The following is an 18,128-nucleotide window of genomic DNA, read 5'->3' on the forward strand; positions in this document are numbered from 1 at the left end:
AAATTATGGATATATAAGTTTAGGAAGTATTTAACAAAATGACTTAAGCTATTTTGATAGAATATACCATCCTTAAGCATATTTAATATAAAAAATTTAACACCTCACACTACATCCATGTATAGTATGGTCCTCCTCGTCAACTTGTTTGTCTCCTAAAGAACTCGCCGTGTAAATCTTTTTTCTTGACCAATTCCACGTGTATGTCTTAGCGTCCGGTTAATCTCATCCAAACCTCCATATATGCACACTCACCCACAAGGCCCTTGCTCTCCGTATTCATGATCAACAAGATCGATCGCTTGAAGATTCTCTTTTTCCTCCACATATATTTTTTCGCTCTTAATGTGATCAGCTCAGAAATATTATTCTTCTTCTTCTTCTCTTCTTCTTCTTCTATCTTTTCTTCTTCTTCTTCTTCTTCTTCTTTCTTCGTTGTGATCGATCTCATAGCAAGAACCCAACTTAATTAATTCATAATGGGTTGCTTAAGTAATTTATTCAAACAGGTCAGTTCTTAAGTCTAGATATTCTAATTTCTATATAAATCCTGTTATTCGTTTCTTTTTCATTTGCATTTATTTACTTTGTCAAGCATGCATGAATATAAACACGCGCGCGCACAGAGAGATATGAACATGCATCGACTATGCATGGTTTTTTATCTGATATATTCCTTTGATCAAGTGTCTCTGAGTCTCGAGCTTTATTTTTTTTTTTTAAAATATGCATGCAATCTGAGTCTCAAGTTTCTCTACACATGACAGCATTTTTGTATTGAAAAGTTTCGATACAACGTTTCGATATAATTTCAATTTCAATTGCCTGTCAGAGTGCACTTGACCTAAAGCTAGAGCGCTTCTTATAAAACCGCCACTGTAAATTTTGCCACTCGATTTAGGAGCGTTTTTAGCTTGTAGATTATTTTTTTCCCCTGTAGTAGATAGTGAAATTTACCCTACAAAAATTTTTGATGCCCTGATTGTCATTTATAGTTGTTATTCAGTAGGGCTTGACTTAACAATTCCCTTGTCATCAGGTCACTCACTTTCTCGACCTTTCGGCATTAGGCTTTGTTTTTTTATAATTAATTTTTTCCATCCATCATACAGAAATTAAAAATATAAAAAAGTTACACTATTTATTTATTTTTATTACTCATAGGTATCTTTATATTGAAGAAAATTTTATTCAAGATATGATTGATATTAAATGTGGACGCCTCTTCCAACAGGAATATATATTATGTTATATATTATTTATAAACAACTGCTCTCTCTCTCTCTCTCTATATATATATATATATATTTCACTTTTATTTAAAAAAGTTGAGTTTACTTAATTGATTATGAGATATATAGTTTTACTATTTGCAGATTGAATCTAATTAACTTGTCATCCTTACCTTACTTGAAGATTAATTGTACAAGGATTTGTTTATTATATCTCCAAAATGCTAATTTACTATGCTTCTACGAAACAACAAAAGCTTTAACTTTCCACTTTCTTTGAATCAATAAAAAGCAAGAAGATTGTGCGTTTGGTTTTTGTCTTTCTTTAAACGACACCTTCATTTCATCATCAGCTTTATAACTGGTTTCACGCCAAAAACAAGACGACGTGATGTTCTTTGCTTTTGGTTGATTTGGACTCGAACTTTATCAATAATCAATAACTACACACACACACACAGTCTGGATTAATTTTTTTTATTAATTCATTTCCATAAATTCTTAGAATAACTCTCTCATCATGCCATAGTTATATTAATTGTTAGGGCAAAGTGTACATTAATTGATTTACAGGCCAAAAAATATATATTTTTATATTGTTATTTTAAAAGAATGAAAACTATTTTCAAAAGCAAGAAGCAAACCAACCCTTACTGAATTGAGACGTTGCTAACTTGCTATAAAAAGAAATATACCAAAAAGAAAATCTTTTACTTATTAGTTATGTTATGTCAGTGGAGATCGATCAGATATTCCATCTTTCGAAGTTCATGTGTTAATATTCTCTGATTCAAAAAGAAATCAGAGAGATATGTTTGTTCGTTTTTTCTTGCATATACATGAGACGCTCATGGAGCATATCTCTGTTCAGAATCGTATTAAACACATATTATTCAAAGTTGTGAATCTAAATCATCATGTTTATTTATTTATTCAGGTGTCTGAAACTGTTATGGATGAAAGGACGAAGGAGGTTGAGGATTACACATTAGATGGATCCACTGATTGGCATGGGAATCCTGCAGGCAGAGCAAGAACAGGAACTTGGGGGTCGGGATATTTAATCCTAGGTAATTAATTATTTCTAATTAATTAATAGTAATATAATAAAGTGGATTCTGATTTAGTGGAATCTCCAGGATTTTATTCCAAACCTAGCTGTTGTGAAGATTTTTATTTTTTATTATGATCTATTACCATCATTATTTTGTGATGTCATCTGATACAGAATCTTCAACACCGTGTGTTAGAGCTGTGTATATATGTGATGTGGCACAACGTACAGATGACCGAACCAGCCTCAATGTTCATCATACAGCTGAGCATTGAGAGCTCGTTGCCTCTAAACCATTCAGAACTAATTTGAATGGTCTAGATTTACATCTTTTTAATTTTATTTTTTTAAAGAATATAGAATCTAAAGTAAAGACAATCTCTTAACTGTGATTTTTTCAAAAAAACAAAAAATTTATTTAAAAAGCATTTGTTGAAATACTATAAATCAAAATCATGAAAATTACATATTGTTGCATTTTTAAAAACTATTTTGTAAACTATTTTTATTTTTTCCAAAAAAGTGAAAAATGTATATTTAATTATTTGGGAGATAGCAATTATTGGCAGTATGATGGCCTATAATAGTAGTTGACTATCATTGGTTGCTAGCTGAAGTAGCGAATGACTAGTTATAGTAGTGGCTGGAGTTGTCAACAATAATGGCTGATGGTAGTTGTGGTCGACAATGACAACCAATGGTGATGATTGTTGGTAGTATGCAGTTGATAGTGGCAGATGATGGTAGCTTGTGGTAGTTAGTTGGCGATGCCTAATGATAAATAGATAGTGATAGTGGCTAATGGTGACGGTCCGTGGAGGTGGTTGATAATGGTGATTAATGGATGTTGATTGACTAGGACAGTCAATTGTGGTGGCCGGTGGAAATTGGCAGAATGCTTGTGGTGGATGATAGCAAGCCATAGCCATGGGAGTTGATGGTGATAATTTTCACAAACTAAATGTAGTGTGTTGAAAAAAAAACAATTATGTTACTTTTCTATTTTATTTTTTTGAAAAATAAAAAAGATATATAAGATCAATTTTAAAAATTATTTAAATAACTCAGTTCCAAAACATTTATTTAAATAACATTTTTATTTTTATTTTAAAATTGAAAACAATTCTTAACAACATAAATAACTCAGTTTTATTAGCACTGCAGAAAAGTTGTATGGATATGTTGGCAGATTGCAATCGTGTTACATGATGTAATTAATCAAGGAATCAATTGAAAGATAACTAAATCGGTTCTTTAATTAGTCAACCTCATCCACCTAACCCACTTTCTTGAATTCTGATTAGAAAATTGAGATGAAATTATTAACAAATTATATAGTAAATATGTATTCTGTTCACTGTACAAGAATTAAGTTGTTAAAAATCTGTAACATAAATAGATAATCTAGTTGAACAGAAGGGTTAAAATTTAATAACCTACTAGATTATTTCAACTAAGTGATAGACAAAAATATTCTTTTAGATAGTGCCCATAATTACATTAAATTTTTAATTTTATCTTTATAATTTAAATTTTGTAATTAGGTCCTTAAAGTTTAAATGATTTTCGAATTTGTTCTTGTCATTGTATGAAAATTACATTTATATCTTTTTAAATAATTTGACGTACAGCTGGACCATTTAGTATTGACATGAATAGTCTAAATTACGTGTTTTAAATTTATTACTTTTTAGAAACAATTCAAAATTCAAATATAAATAGTCAAGAAGTTGAGAGATATAATAAGAATAAAAATTGAATAAAGATATGCACAAAGCCGAATGTATGTTATGATTCATACGGCTTGAAATAGTAGATTAATTTGTAGAATACACACACTATTATTAAAAAAAAAAGTGTGGTAACTGGCAAGTATAAAGGCCGAAGTATTTTTCGGCTCATTATTTGAACAAATGGATTCAGTATCTATCAAATCCTGGTATACACTCAGGCCAAACAAAAAAAAAATCATGGTATACACAAAATTGATATTCCCATAAATTAAAGCATATATAAAAATAATTAAGTATTAGTCTGATAATTATTTACACGATGCAGTGAATCAAGGGCTGGCAACTTTAGCATTTTTTGGAGTGGCAGTGAATTTAGTGTTGTTTCTGACGAGGGTTATGGGACAAGACAACGCAGACGCAGCCAACAACGTAAGCAAGTGGACTGGAACTGTCTATATGTGTTCCCTTGTCGGAGCCTTCCTCAGTGATTCATACTGGGGAAGGTATAGGACTTGTGCTGTCTTCCAAGCCATCCTAGTTTTTGTAAGTTTGAAATATGTATTTAAATAATAATTTCTTTTATAGCACACATGTATCTCATATTACTGGAACCAATTCTATTCAAGACACTTCTCCATGTGTCAAAAGTGAGAATCTCTTCCAGTGAGGATTCAAACTTTAGTTTGTCAAGTTGTGAGGAACCAATCCCTTTCTCCATGTAATCATATGCACATGCATGCAAGAATTGTAGTTGCCACAACATGGGAAATAATAATATTCAAAGCCCGGTTGAATACATTTAAGACAACATATTATCTATTACATACCATATTTTTGTGTTGACGATAACTTTATACATGACAGGGTCTTGGCTTGTTATCTCTCACATCCTACAAATTTTTACTTAGCCCCAGTGGTTGTGGAGACGAACAACTCAGTTGTGGATCCCATTCGGTCTTCCAAGAAGCTTTGTTCTACCTCTCAGTATACCTAGTAGCCCTAGGATATGGAGGATACCAGCCCAACATTGCAACGTTTGGTGCTGATCAGTTCGATGAAGCCGACCAAAAGAAGGACACTCAAAGATAGCATTCTTCAGCTACTTCTATTTGGCTCTCAATCTAGGATCGCTCTTTTCCAACACAATATTGGGTTATTTTGAGAACGATGCTTTGTGGACTCTAGGGTTTTGGGCTTCAGCAGGATCTGCTAGTCTTGGCTTGATCTTGTTCCTTTGTGGCACTACGAGGTATAGGTACTTTAAGCCAGGAGGGAATCCACTTCCTAGATTTTGCCAAGTTTTTGTTGCTGCAATAAGAAAATGTAAGGTCAGCATGGGGTCTAGTGAAGACAAGCTTTTTGAAGTTGAAGAATATTCCGAGGGAGGAAGAAAGATACTCCACACTGAAGGATTTAGGTATGTTACCGGTTAATTTCATCAATTTAATTAGTCAAGTTCACACACACACACACACACACTTCTTTGTACACGGATGTTGTTGATAGTATTTAATAAAGACGGTATGTACTTTCTTTCAAGGAAGATTACCAAGAATTTTTTATTTTGTTCAGCCTAGCTCAATCAATAGTTTACGTTTAAAAAAGTTACTAAAAATATATCTACATCCATGTGATCAGATTCTTGGATAGAGCAGCATTTAAAACGCCTGAAGAGTTTAGCGAAAAGGAAGACAATAACTTCAGTCCATGGCATCTTTGCACAGTGACTCAAGTTGAGGAAGTAAAATGCATACTAAGACTACTACCAATCTGGCTATGCACTATAATCTACTCTGTTGTTTTCACTCAAATGGCATCGATTTTCGTAGAACAAGGTGCAGCAATGGACACTAGAATTTCTTCATCTTTCAAAATTCCTCCAGCGAGCATGTCATGCTTTGACATTCTCAGTGTCGCCGCCTTCATCTTCATTTACCGGCGAGCTCTTAACCCTTTGGTGGCCCGCAAGAACAACAAAGGACTCACTGAGTTGCAAAGGATGGGAATCGGACTCATCATAGCAATGATGGCCATGGTTTCAGCAGGATTGGTAGAGCATTTTAGGTTAAAGAACGCTACAAATGAAGTGTCAAGTTCATTAAGCATCTTCTGGCAGATACCACAATATGTGCTTATTGGAGCTTCAGAGGTATTCATGTATGTTGGTCAATTAGAGTTCTTCAATGGACAAGCACCTGATGGATTGAAGAGTTTTGGAAGTGCGCTTTGCATGACTTCAATGTCACTAGGAAACTATGTCAGTAGTTTGATTGTTGCCATTGTTATGAAGATTTCTCAGAGAGGTGAGAGCCCAGGATGGATCCCAGGAAATCTCAACATGGGACACTTGGACAGATTTTATTACCTTTTAGCAGCATTTACAGCAATAGATTTTGCGGTTTACATTGCTTGTGCTAGGTGGTATAGGCCTGTCATATTTGACGAAAGGAATGAAGAAGACATCAACCCAGAGCTCAAGGTCTAGGGATTTTGGATCTCATGAGACAATATATTGATTGCATTTTGAAAAATTAGTGATAGACTGTTGTATTATATTTGTGTTAGAGGAAATGTGTGATTACATGCTATGAAACAAGGGGAATGTTTTTTTCTTCATTTCTCTATGTGGAGCAAAATGTATAAGTTATGCATTTTAGATGGAGTGGTTTATATTAATCTATGCACTATTTGACAAGGTTCGGAATATTTTGGTTTGGATTGTTCTATTATTGGATTTTCATGTAATATATATATATATATATGTGACTAGCTACTTTATTCATGGATGAGTAGATTTTTGAGGTTTCTACTTGAAAATTATAATTGGAATATGAAATGATAAATTAGCTAGAATGAAATCAGCACAGTCTTTTATGTGGAAAGAGTCGATCACATACAGTAACAAGCTCATCTAAAGTAGTATTTTAAGGGTTAAACCCAAGGAGGTTATATAATTATATTATTACAATTAACCTTAGTCGAGCAAAATGTTAAGAGTAATGAGGGAAAGATAACTTTAAACAAACTAATAAAGCAGATTAGATGAGTGGTGAGAATATTAGAGGTGATTAGGCATTAATCACTTGTTAATTAGTGACCCTAATGTGTATACAAAGGGCAAAACTTTAGATCGATTAGAAAGTTGGGATTAGGGATTAGGGAGGTTAATTTGATCCTCACCTCATTGTCTCTATTCAAAGTTTGGAGTTTATATCACTAAAAAACAGCATTTATATAGCAATTATTTTTGTTAATATATAATAGTTTTGAATTGCTATATATTCTCACGATATATAGTCTAGAAGAAACTATATCACACCTTTTAACTGCTATATAGTTGATGTATATATAATAGTTATTTACAAATAATCATTATAGAGTTTGTTCCAATTATTAGTCCTATGTACTTCTCAATAAATTATATAACAATTTTCTCGAAACAACTGTTGTATAATTGGACCCACTTATTAGTACAAAAGTGCCTAGTACTCCTTGAATGAAAGTACAAGAACATAAATACATTTTAACTCTAAATAATTTTAGCTTCTTAAGTGTTCTTTGCAAAACAAGTTGACACTTCATTTTAACTCCAAATACTAACATTCAAATCCTCACTAAAAGGTACTCACATTTAGTGCTTGATTAGTTGTTGAACAAGATTGCTTTCAATAGAAACAATAAAAAAAGTTTAGCTTTCTGTTGTGCTTGGATACATGTGGTTGTGGTCAAAGTCATTAACTCTCTCTATATTTGTAATCACTCTCATTCAATTAATTAAGATTGAGATCAGATCATAATTATCCCATTTAGACTTTGGCTCGTGACAAATCCAGTTGTGTGTTTTATCTCTGTCTTTCATTTTTTTCCACCAACGATATGAACCTCCTAGATGATCAACTCTAGGAATTGGAGTTGACTTGGCCTCCTCTGGATATTTTCCCCCCCTTTTTTAAGGGCCAAAGCCCAATGTCCTTGTCCCTTCTACCTTTTAGTCATTTTCCAATACCAATCCCAAGTCCAACCTTTCATTCTTTCCTACCAAACAGGCCTAAAGGTTCAAGTAATTGGGATTTTATTTTTTGTTTAGGCATGCTCTGGCCTAGATAAATTCTTGGGACTCAACTTATTTAAATTTTTTTACACTTTGATTTTATTTTTCTGAATATGAATCTTGCAATTAAATACATAATAATTTAATGAGTATGAGTTATTTAGACACACACATCAGCAAAGTCTAATAGATTTTCGAGTTTGACTTGGAAATGTATGTTGTTTTGACGTGGACACCTTACCCATGATACACGTGATTTCTTGGAACAATGCATCCCATATTTAGTGTAACATCTTATTTTGTGAAACCTTTTGACAACTTTTAATCATCGATATGTGTCTTTTTATTAGAGGCACTTATATTTATTTGAAGCAAACACTGAATATAACAAACCATTCAAGTATACAAAAACTATATGGCTTCATTAGGAGCTCAATTTCGGACCGTTAGAGGTAAGGAAGAGTTGAAAACTTGGGAAAAATAAAATCTCAATTTCGGACTGTCAAGTCTAAAAAAATCATAACTTATTTTTAAAAAAATTTCTTTTTAGCTTATTCTTCTCTTATTTTAAAACTTGATGAGACTTCTTTAGATGAAAATTCATTATAAGTTATACTATTTGATTCTGCCAGCATGATAATCACTCTGATCAATCCTATCTATGTTTTTTAACATTATAAACATAAATGAGAAAACAAAGCTTGTGATAGGAACTTGGGATCAACATTTGAGTCTACGTATTGATCTTACCAATAAACCAAGTTGCTTATATTTTCCACGGAAACAGCTGTCAAGCACTTTCAAAAGTCTTCACCAATTTTTGTCTCGTAGCTAATTCTAATATATGATGATGACAAGTTTCATTTGATGAGTTGATCATATCACTTTGTTACCAGCAATTGTCTAATAAATTGCTCGATTGAAAAGATATAAATATCTTCAATTCATGTATGGACCAAAAGCATTCCTTCTAATCTTATTTATAAGTTAAAAGAAAAAAATTTTAATTTTATTTATAAATTGTATCATTAAATTTTTATTATGAGTTTTTGTTATATTCTTATTAAATATTGTGGAGAAAAAATATATTAAGATGTAGAAAACTTTTTTAAACTTTAAGACATTTACATAGAACTCTCACTTTTAAAAATTTAAAATTAACCTTCCTAACGTTTTTTTTTTTACCATGTACTTCAATCCCATACTATTATTTTTTAGTTGTTTTATTAACAAAACTGCCATTATGTCATATTAAAAAAAACATGTTACAGCTTACGTAGCATTCAATGAAAGATTTTATAAAAATTTTATCCTTATTTTTTATGTTATTATTAGCTTACATTAGATTTTATGAACATATCTTTTTTTAATATGAGGATGCCATGACAACTTCTCTTAGTAAGATAATTAAAAAAAAGTAACAATATAATACAATATATAAAATTTTAAACTTTTGAAGATAAAAATGTTTTGTACAATTGCTTTAAAATTTAGAGGAGTTTTATATATTTTAAAATTATACATAGTTAATATGGAAAAAGTTAAAAATTTATTAAATTTTTAAATAGAATTAATGAATTTTAGGATTTTTCTTAATTCTAGTGAAACATAATAATTTCTTTTGGCAGATCACCGAACAAGCTTAAAGACACAGGCATCATTCTTCTAATAGTAACAACTGTGAGGTGTTTGCCTTTCAATTCCCATAGAAACGAAAAAGGCATCTCCTACAAATTCATGGTATTTTTCAATTGCATGTAAGGTTTACACTTTATAGAACTGAATAGAGATGGATATTAATGTGATCACTAAGAAAAATTTAACAAATTTAACAAGTACTAATCAATATATTTATATCTTTTACCTTCAAATTTAAATTTTTAATAGAATACTAGATATTAGATAATGTTTTTGAAAAAAGTATAGCTAGAATCTTAATTTTAAGTTTAGACCACCCACCTAAAATTTACTTCTTTTAGGCCACCACTAGACTATACACTCATACATGTGTGTGTAAGAATTGTGAGCCTTTTCTTTTACACATAAATCTCATAATATCAAGTTAAATTCCAGTATTGTTAGGAAAACTTAAATAGATGTAATTTTCTTAACATGATTCCTTTCATCTACAAAATTTAAATTAAAGACACGTCCTTATTTTTACTATATGATTCTTGTCAATCACTGTCTCCTCAAAGCCAAGTTGAAAGATTTTGCTTTCATTGGCTGAGTTCATCGTGGAAACAAGAAAAGTTACAACCAATGTGACAAAGAAATGATGAAAGAAAAAGAAAGATTGATGTGGAATGAGATACAGACAGATCAATTTGCATTACTCCAGAATTTTAAATAATCTAATTTATCAATTTTTTTACGTCGGCACAGACATTGGTTTCCATTAGCAATTTGATAGGTGTTATTCAAAGTCAAAAAAAGAAAAATAAATTGATAGGAAAAGTTAATACTATACATTGATATATCTTTGCTTCTCATGTTTATAATTTTCTTTATTTTTATTTTTTCTCCAAAATTTAGTTAAGTGAGGTTTCAAGAACTCACTAGGATCAAAGCATGCATGTCTCTCAATTCAAAGAGCACTTATAGAAGTTTCTTTCATTTTCTGATTTCAGCTTTTCTTGATATTTTATAAATAAATTGATACTCTCAAATATTTCCTCTGTTTCACATATATGCCTTTCCATAGAAAACAATTTATTCATATCATAAGTCTTCTTAGAAATACAAAGCAACATTTATGAATATTTTGCCTTTTTTATGCCTATTTACTACAACAATTCTAAAGGAGGCGCAGGTTTACAGGAATAAATGAGACAAATTTGGTAAAATGTTGCCCTACTTTTTGGTATTTATATATTATATTTTTTTTAATGTGAGTTTACTAACCTTAAAAAAAATTTATTGTAAAATGGAGGGAGTATAATCAAAGCCCTTTTAAAATTAAAACAATTAATCGCTAGTGTTGGTCCAAAATGAAGGACATTTTGTAAAAGAAAAAATAGTATAAATTATAAAATTCTTCTTTTCCACAAATGCCTTTGTTAAATGTTTTGTGTAAAAAAATTGTGTGTGTGTGTGTGTGTGTAAAAGAAAGAGATTAATCGTAATGAAGATTGATTGATTTTAGCTGAAGGATAATCTTAAAAAATAATTATATATTATATTATTTTAATAATTCAAACCTTTTTTAATTATTTTTTAATTAAATTTCACCGTAATAAAGTAGTTATTTATCTTCAAACTAACCCTATTTTTTTATATTTATCTCTATTTAATAGGGTGTTTCACTCTAAAATAAATATAGATAATTTATTTAATAGAGGTACTTTAAAAAAATATAATAATTACACCTTAAAAAATTAAAAATACTTATAGTTTCTAACACTCAACCTCTCAAAAAAATACCTTATATTTTTTAATGAGGGAATATATATAAACATATTCTATAAACATATTTCTCACATATATGTTCATATTTTTTTATTTACTTAAAAGGTATAAATATGAATTTAAAAAATTTAAAAATAGCTGGACTGGTTCAACCTCTTTACCTACCTGTTCTGTTGGTTTTCACCTTGGCCGATTCTATGATTGGACGTTTTTAACTAATAATCGAAACAGGCTTGGGACCAGACTGATATTTTATTGGGGAAAAGCATGGATCTGGAAAATGAATAAACAGAAAAAAAAAAAAAACATACGACTCTCATCTCCGAACAAACGAAAACCTCGGAAATATGAGACAAAAATATAATTTTATGTTGTAATTTAATATATACATACATACATACATACATACATATATATATATATATATATATTATAAGTTCCCTTTCGAAGACCACCACAAAGGAGAAAAATAAAAACATTATCGCATTGGTGATGGCGTGTTATGAATATAATAAACACATTTTACAAAACAAGCTTATATGATTTGGGCTTGGGATATTAGGAGCTACTGATCTTATCAAGAAATTATATATATTATTTGAATCAAATTAGCTGTTCATAAAGCAAATTGCTTCACTATAAGTCTATTAATTATAATAATAATTAAAATGAAAATGACTTGAGAATTAAATTTATAGCACATGCATTAATAAGGGTCTCCTCAAGACCAAGTTGACAGCTTTTGTAATCGTCGACTAAGATTCAAAAACTAGAAATGAGATCAAGATATTAAGAAAAAATAAAGAAAAACAAAGATCGATGAGGATTAGGATACGTATAACAGACTACTGATAAATTGGTTCGCTGGATTCCAGAATTTTTAATTTCAAATATCAACTTTTTCTTGTTTGTTTTTTTTGGGCTAACGTGGACAACATTTTCATTAGCAAATTGAAAGGAAGTATAATATTGAAAGATTCATCCTTTGTTTTCTTTTTCTTTTTAATTAAAAAAGGCAAGCAAAAGCTTGATTACAAAATAAAACTAAACAGTGTGAAGAAATAAGTTTCTGTCATTCATGATAGCAGAAGCACATTCAGGAAGAATAACATCATAGCAGGAGATTAAAAAGGAGCTGTAGTGAGCATCTCAGGCCATCATATCGGCACATCCGATCCCTTCTCTGTGAGAGTGATGAAGCTTAAAGTCAGAGAGGAAGATCAAAGACGATTGAATGTCTTGAATTATTGACTGTAATGGGTGATCAAGATTGCCGTCTCTAAATATGAGATTCATAGCATCTCATCCGTTGTTTTCTTGTTGAACTAATTAATTGATTTACATAGTTAGTTGGTTAGTCACCTTTGAATTTGGCTTTTTATGTTTTTTAAATGAAGTCTTTGTTTTTTTTTTATTTTCAAAACTCACTAGTTGGAGAATTTGATAATTTTCTCAAGGGACAATGACAATTAAAGACCTTTTTATGTTTTTTAAATGAGGTCTTTGTTTTTTTTTATTTTCAAAACTCACTAGTTGGAGAATTTGATAATTTTCTCAAGGAACAACGACAATTGAAGACCTTCTAAGATTATTAATTTTAATTAAGGATCATAAAATATTAAAATCTCAATTAAAGACCATTGTCTTTACTTGAAATAACAAACATGCATAATTTTTAAGGTACATAAAACCGGACCGGTCATTAAACCGGTTATGGTATTGGGTCATGGGTTAGTAGTTCAATTGGGGTTGAATCGGTAGCAAAACCGGTCATGATTAAAATAATACAATTTAAATAAAAAGACATTAATTATAAAAATATTCAATCAAATCCAACCACTCAAAAGTCTAACAATAATAAAATATTATATTTTTGAACTTAGCATGCTTTGCCTCTAATTTTTCATTTTTTGACTTCAATTTTACTTTTTTTTATTATCTTATTTTCAAACTCAGAGCTCTAAAAAATTAAAAATGAAAAAAAAATCAAAAACGATGTCATTTTGGGGGGACAAGTTTGAAAAAATAATAGCCCGATTAACCCAGTCAACCCATCGGGTTATCCAGGTTATACTGAGTTGAACCTGGGTTGATCGGGTTACACTGGTTCACTCCCTCACCAAGTTAAGAGTAAACCCAGACTGGACAAGGGACCGGATCACCGGTTTTTGGGTTGACCTGGCCGGTTCGGTCTAGTTTTCAATACCATGATAATTTTACAAAATTACTCTCTAATAAACACTAAAACATATATAGCATTGCCAAAATTACTATTGTGGCATGAGAATATTGTTAATGTTAGTTGGAAAAACAAGTAATCACAGTTGGGAATAAATTATTTTTCAATATGAAAGAAATTAACTTTTGAAACGTTCCAACGTCACATACGAATATACAAGTGACTTATAAATTTACTAACTTTACCAAAAAATATGAATACAATGCCTTGTCAAATTTTATGTTTATTTACATATAGTTGCCACTTGAAAAATAAAGAGAAGACACTGTTAAAATTACTATCATGACAAGTGGATATTGTTATTATCAGTTGGAAAATGAGAAATCATGTTTTCAAGTATAAAATAAACTCACTTTTAAAATGTTTCAAAGTCACTTATAAATATACAAAAGTGACTTGAAAATTTATTAATTTCACTTAGTGATTTTTTCCTGAGGGGCATTTAAGACAATTCACATTTTTTAAATTTTCAAGCAAGGACCATGGTAGTTAATTGGGATTTCAATATTTTATAGTCCTATATTAAAATTAATGACCTTAGGGTTCCTTATTGTCCTTTTCCCTTTTAAATTTTATCCTAGTTCTTTTAAAACGATACAAGAAACTTGTTATGAAATTACTGATATTTTAAGGGAAAACAAAATCATAGATATCAAGGTTTCATTGGGTTTGCTTTTAATTCTTGAAATTTTTTCGGTCCTTATAGTTTCAAAAAAATTGGGTGATGTTTGCTTCTCATCAAATCCCAATAATTTCAGTGTTGACCTCAATGGTTTTAGTCTCTATAAAGATTGAAAATATTGGAACAAAACTGCAAGATCTGAAAGCAAAATCCGATAAAAATTATAACGGCCAATACTTATGTTTTCTCATATTTTAATAATATTCTAAATAATCTTACTTATAGCATTTCTATTCCGTTATACGAAATTTGAGTCAAACAATTTCCCATATTTCATTCCGCTTCAAGTGTATCAAAGCTATACAGCATACGCATTATATTAATACCAGACTTGATTTACGAATTAGTCTGCCTTTCAAAAATTAATCTGCAGTATTAAGTATATATTTGTGAGTTAAGCAACAAATTTTCCTTTAAACTATAAGTTTAGGAGTATTTGAAACTTTAAACTCATTTTTAGTGCAATGTTCTCTTCTTTAAAATTTGAAATAATAAAATTTCACTTTTATTGTTAACAAATATTTACTTTGACCGTTAATTCACTAAAAATTATAAAAAAATCTAAAAAATCTAAAAAATGGACCAAAAAATTAGAATTTTTATATAGTACTTATTTTTAAATTTCTAGGCCCTTTTTGTTGTTTTTGAGGTCCTTTTTATAAAATTTTCTTGTCAATTAACAATCAAAACTAATTTTTGTTAAAATAGGGGCAATATTGCACTATTTTTAAATATTAAACGGGAATATTGCACTAAATTTGACTTTAAGGTTCTAGATACTCCTGAACTTATAATTTAAAAATAAAATTATCTTTTAACCCTATATTTTAATACTTGAAATTTCTTTTACACTGTACGTGGCCTGTATGAGAAATTATATATTTTCAATGGAAGTTATATATATATACACTTTTTTAAAAAAAAAAACTAAGATGGAATTTGGATCGGATCTTATCTCGTCCAAAATCGTGATATTCACTCATGTTTGAAATTGGATTCATTTCTCTGATCCAATGGCTAGGAGATCAATAAAATTAATAATCTCCTAATTAATAGCTAGCTCATATATGTATAATCTATTATATAGCCATTGGATCACCATTTTAGATATTACAAAAGACTAATTTCACTCAATGTTCAGGATATATAAAAGATAAACACATTTCAACAATGCGTGCACTATACGTAGAAACTGAGAATCAAACATCCAATCATTTGATTAATTAACAGATGATAAAAAAGCTCCAACGGTACTTATGAAACCGCTTGGTTTTTGTGGTGAATAAAAAAATGGGAGAATTACAATAATCAGGTCATAAATAATAAGAAAATCAATTATTTCAAATGCAGACAAGACTTGTAAATAATTAATTTCCTCATCTGGAACCTATATGTAATTCTTCCAGAAAAATTCTCGTCATTCTAGTTCAAGATGTGCTTATGCAAGAGAGAAGGCACAAAATATGAATGAAAGATTCAAAATGCTGAGTCAGAAACTGGCTATGTGATAAGCAGAAAGAGACATTAGCTTCTGCTTATTTATTGTTATATAATTACAAACAACTTGGGCAAGTTAACGCATTAAATTAATATGAGATTTGAGAGACAAATTAAGAAAGGTTTAGTTACAAGGAGTGATTATATATATATATATATATATAGATATGGAGGTTAACAAATAAACTATACAAATAGAAGTGATAAGCCCTAATTTTGGAAACTGATTGAATAGGACCCTTTTGACTTTGAATACATTGAAAACGATGTTTCACATAAATTCACCCTAATCTTGGTGGAAACGGTGAGTGAAAATGACTTTAATTAGCTTTATTCACTTCAAATTAATTAAATCACGTCTCTTTTGAAGAGAAGTTGAGAGCTTTTTCTCTTCTAGACAAAAATAAAAACAAAACAAAAAATCAAAAGAGAGGGAAAGTCAATTATATATCACTATTAAAAAATGACTTTTGAAAAGTTGCCGCTAAAGATGATTTTTTGACACTAAAGAGTTACCATCAAAAGTATGATCGTTAATGATTTTTGGCGGTGACAAACATAGTTGCCACCAAAAATATACATTCTAATCATTGCCAAAAGTATTTTGCTGTTAAAAGTTTTACCTTTGGCAGCCACAATTATTGCCGCTAAAAGTATACTTTTGGCAACGACTATATTTCTTAAAATTAATTATTATTTAAATTAAAATAATTACTGATATTAATAACACTTGGAATTCAGTTATTAAGAACTCAAACTATTTAAATTCTTTTTAAATAATTTAAAATACTTGGACTAAATTCAATTTAATTTTTTTAAGTCGCTCGACTAAAAAATTCAAATTATTTAAACCTAACATAAACGATCTAATTAGTTTAAACCTTCATGTTGAAAAATTAAATTTAAAAATGAAAACATTTTATTTTCATTATTTTCAAAAAATAAAATTAAAATTTAGATGTTATAAATTTATTTGAACCAGTTAACTTTAACTGTCCTCATTAAATAAGTCACAGCATTATTCCAATCCAAGTAATTTTAAAATACTTTTAGGTTTGGATTCTAAAATGTAACTTTGCTTATTATTTCTTTTTCCCCCATTCACTCTCAGAATGATCATTTTTCACTTACTGAATAAAATAATTCCAGCAATTTGGGTACCAGTTGCTGCTTAGCTTGTTCATCATTTTCTTCTATTATTTTATTCATATTTTCCATGAATTATGTATTTCAAAGACACAAGCCTTGTTTTGGCTATTAAGTTTCCCAGAATTTAGGGCAAGATATTGCAATAGAAAGGTCACAACCGAAGAATTTCAACACTTTAACTTCAAAAATCAGACTCATTTTCTCACAGAGAATTCAACTCTTCTCGTAACCATTCAAGTCCATATATATAATATTTAAAATTTGAATACTTAATTGTATAAGCCACTTGATCACTTGTTTTAGTTATCTTATACTTGCCACAACCAAAGTTGATAACGGAACGTTAAATGCTTTTTACTGAATTTGGACCATACATCAAAGTGAAAAGAAACCCATAAGTATTTTTATCAAACAATTAAAGGAAAATGTCTATTTAAAGATAAAATTATAAGCAGTGAAATAATTAAAGTAAATAACACTATGTAAATATGCCACTAACGGGTTCAGTGGCGACTATGTTAGTCACTACCAAAAGCTATTAGCAATAAGACTTTTGGTGGTAATTCTTTGATGGTGAAAAGTCACTGTTAAAATCTTTTAGCGGCAACCTTTGGTGGGTAAAATTTTATATATCAATGATTTTTTTTAAATGATTAAAATATTTCTGTCTAAAATAAAAATAAATAAATATTAGTGATCACTTTAGTTAAGCAATAACTACCTTTCTATTGGTAATAACTATAATGAAACAATCAATTATAACTTTCCTTATACAAACTTTTTATTCACTAAAATTCAAATGTTATAAGTATTTATGATTACTTTGGTTTAAGTAATGACCCACTTTTCTTCTGGCAATGACTAGAACGGAACAACTCAGAAGAAAAGTGATCATTGCTTAAATCAAAGTAATCACATATATTTACTTTTAGGTTAAAGTATTTTTTTTTTGGTACTTTCTTTCGATGAGCATTGGGTATCTTGTATTAATAAGTGAGATATTTTTTTTCAAATAAACCAGTTTTCAGAGGAGCAAAAATCCCCCTTCATCAATGATCCATTAATGGAAGGGGATTTTTACTC

The 18,128-nt window shown here is 29.7% G+C and overlaps 1 protein-coding gene across 1 annotated transcript; it reads left to right on the plus strand.

The window, feature by feature from the left end:
- Positions 1 to 428: 428 nt before the first annotated feature.
- LOC129295696 (protein NRT1/ PTR FAMILY 7.2-like) lies at positions 429 to 6,801 on the plus strand. The gene is given in 6 exon segments (XM_054934240.1): positions 429 to 509; positions 2,170 to 2,302; positions 4,345 to 4,562; positions 4,884 to 5,085; positions 5,088 to 5,436; positions 5,658 to 6,801. Coding segments are annotated over 6 exon segments (1,779 nt in total). The 5' UTR covers positions 429 to 479; the 3' UTR covers positions 6,505 to 6,801.
- The last annotated feature ends 11,327 nt before the right edge of the window (positions 6,802 to 18,128 follow it).

Source organism: Prosopis cineraria, unplaced genomic scaffold (genome assembly GCF_029017545.1).
Source record: "Prosopis cineraria cultivar Desert tree isolate PC_DT_omini unplaced genomic scaffold, ASM2901754v1 PC171, whole genome shotgun sequence".
NCBI lineage: Eukaryota > Viridiplantae > Streptophyta > Magnoliopsida > Fabales > Fabaceae > Prosopis > Prosopis cineraria.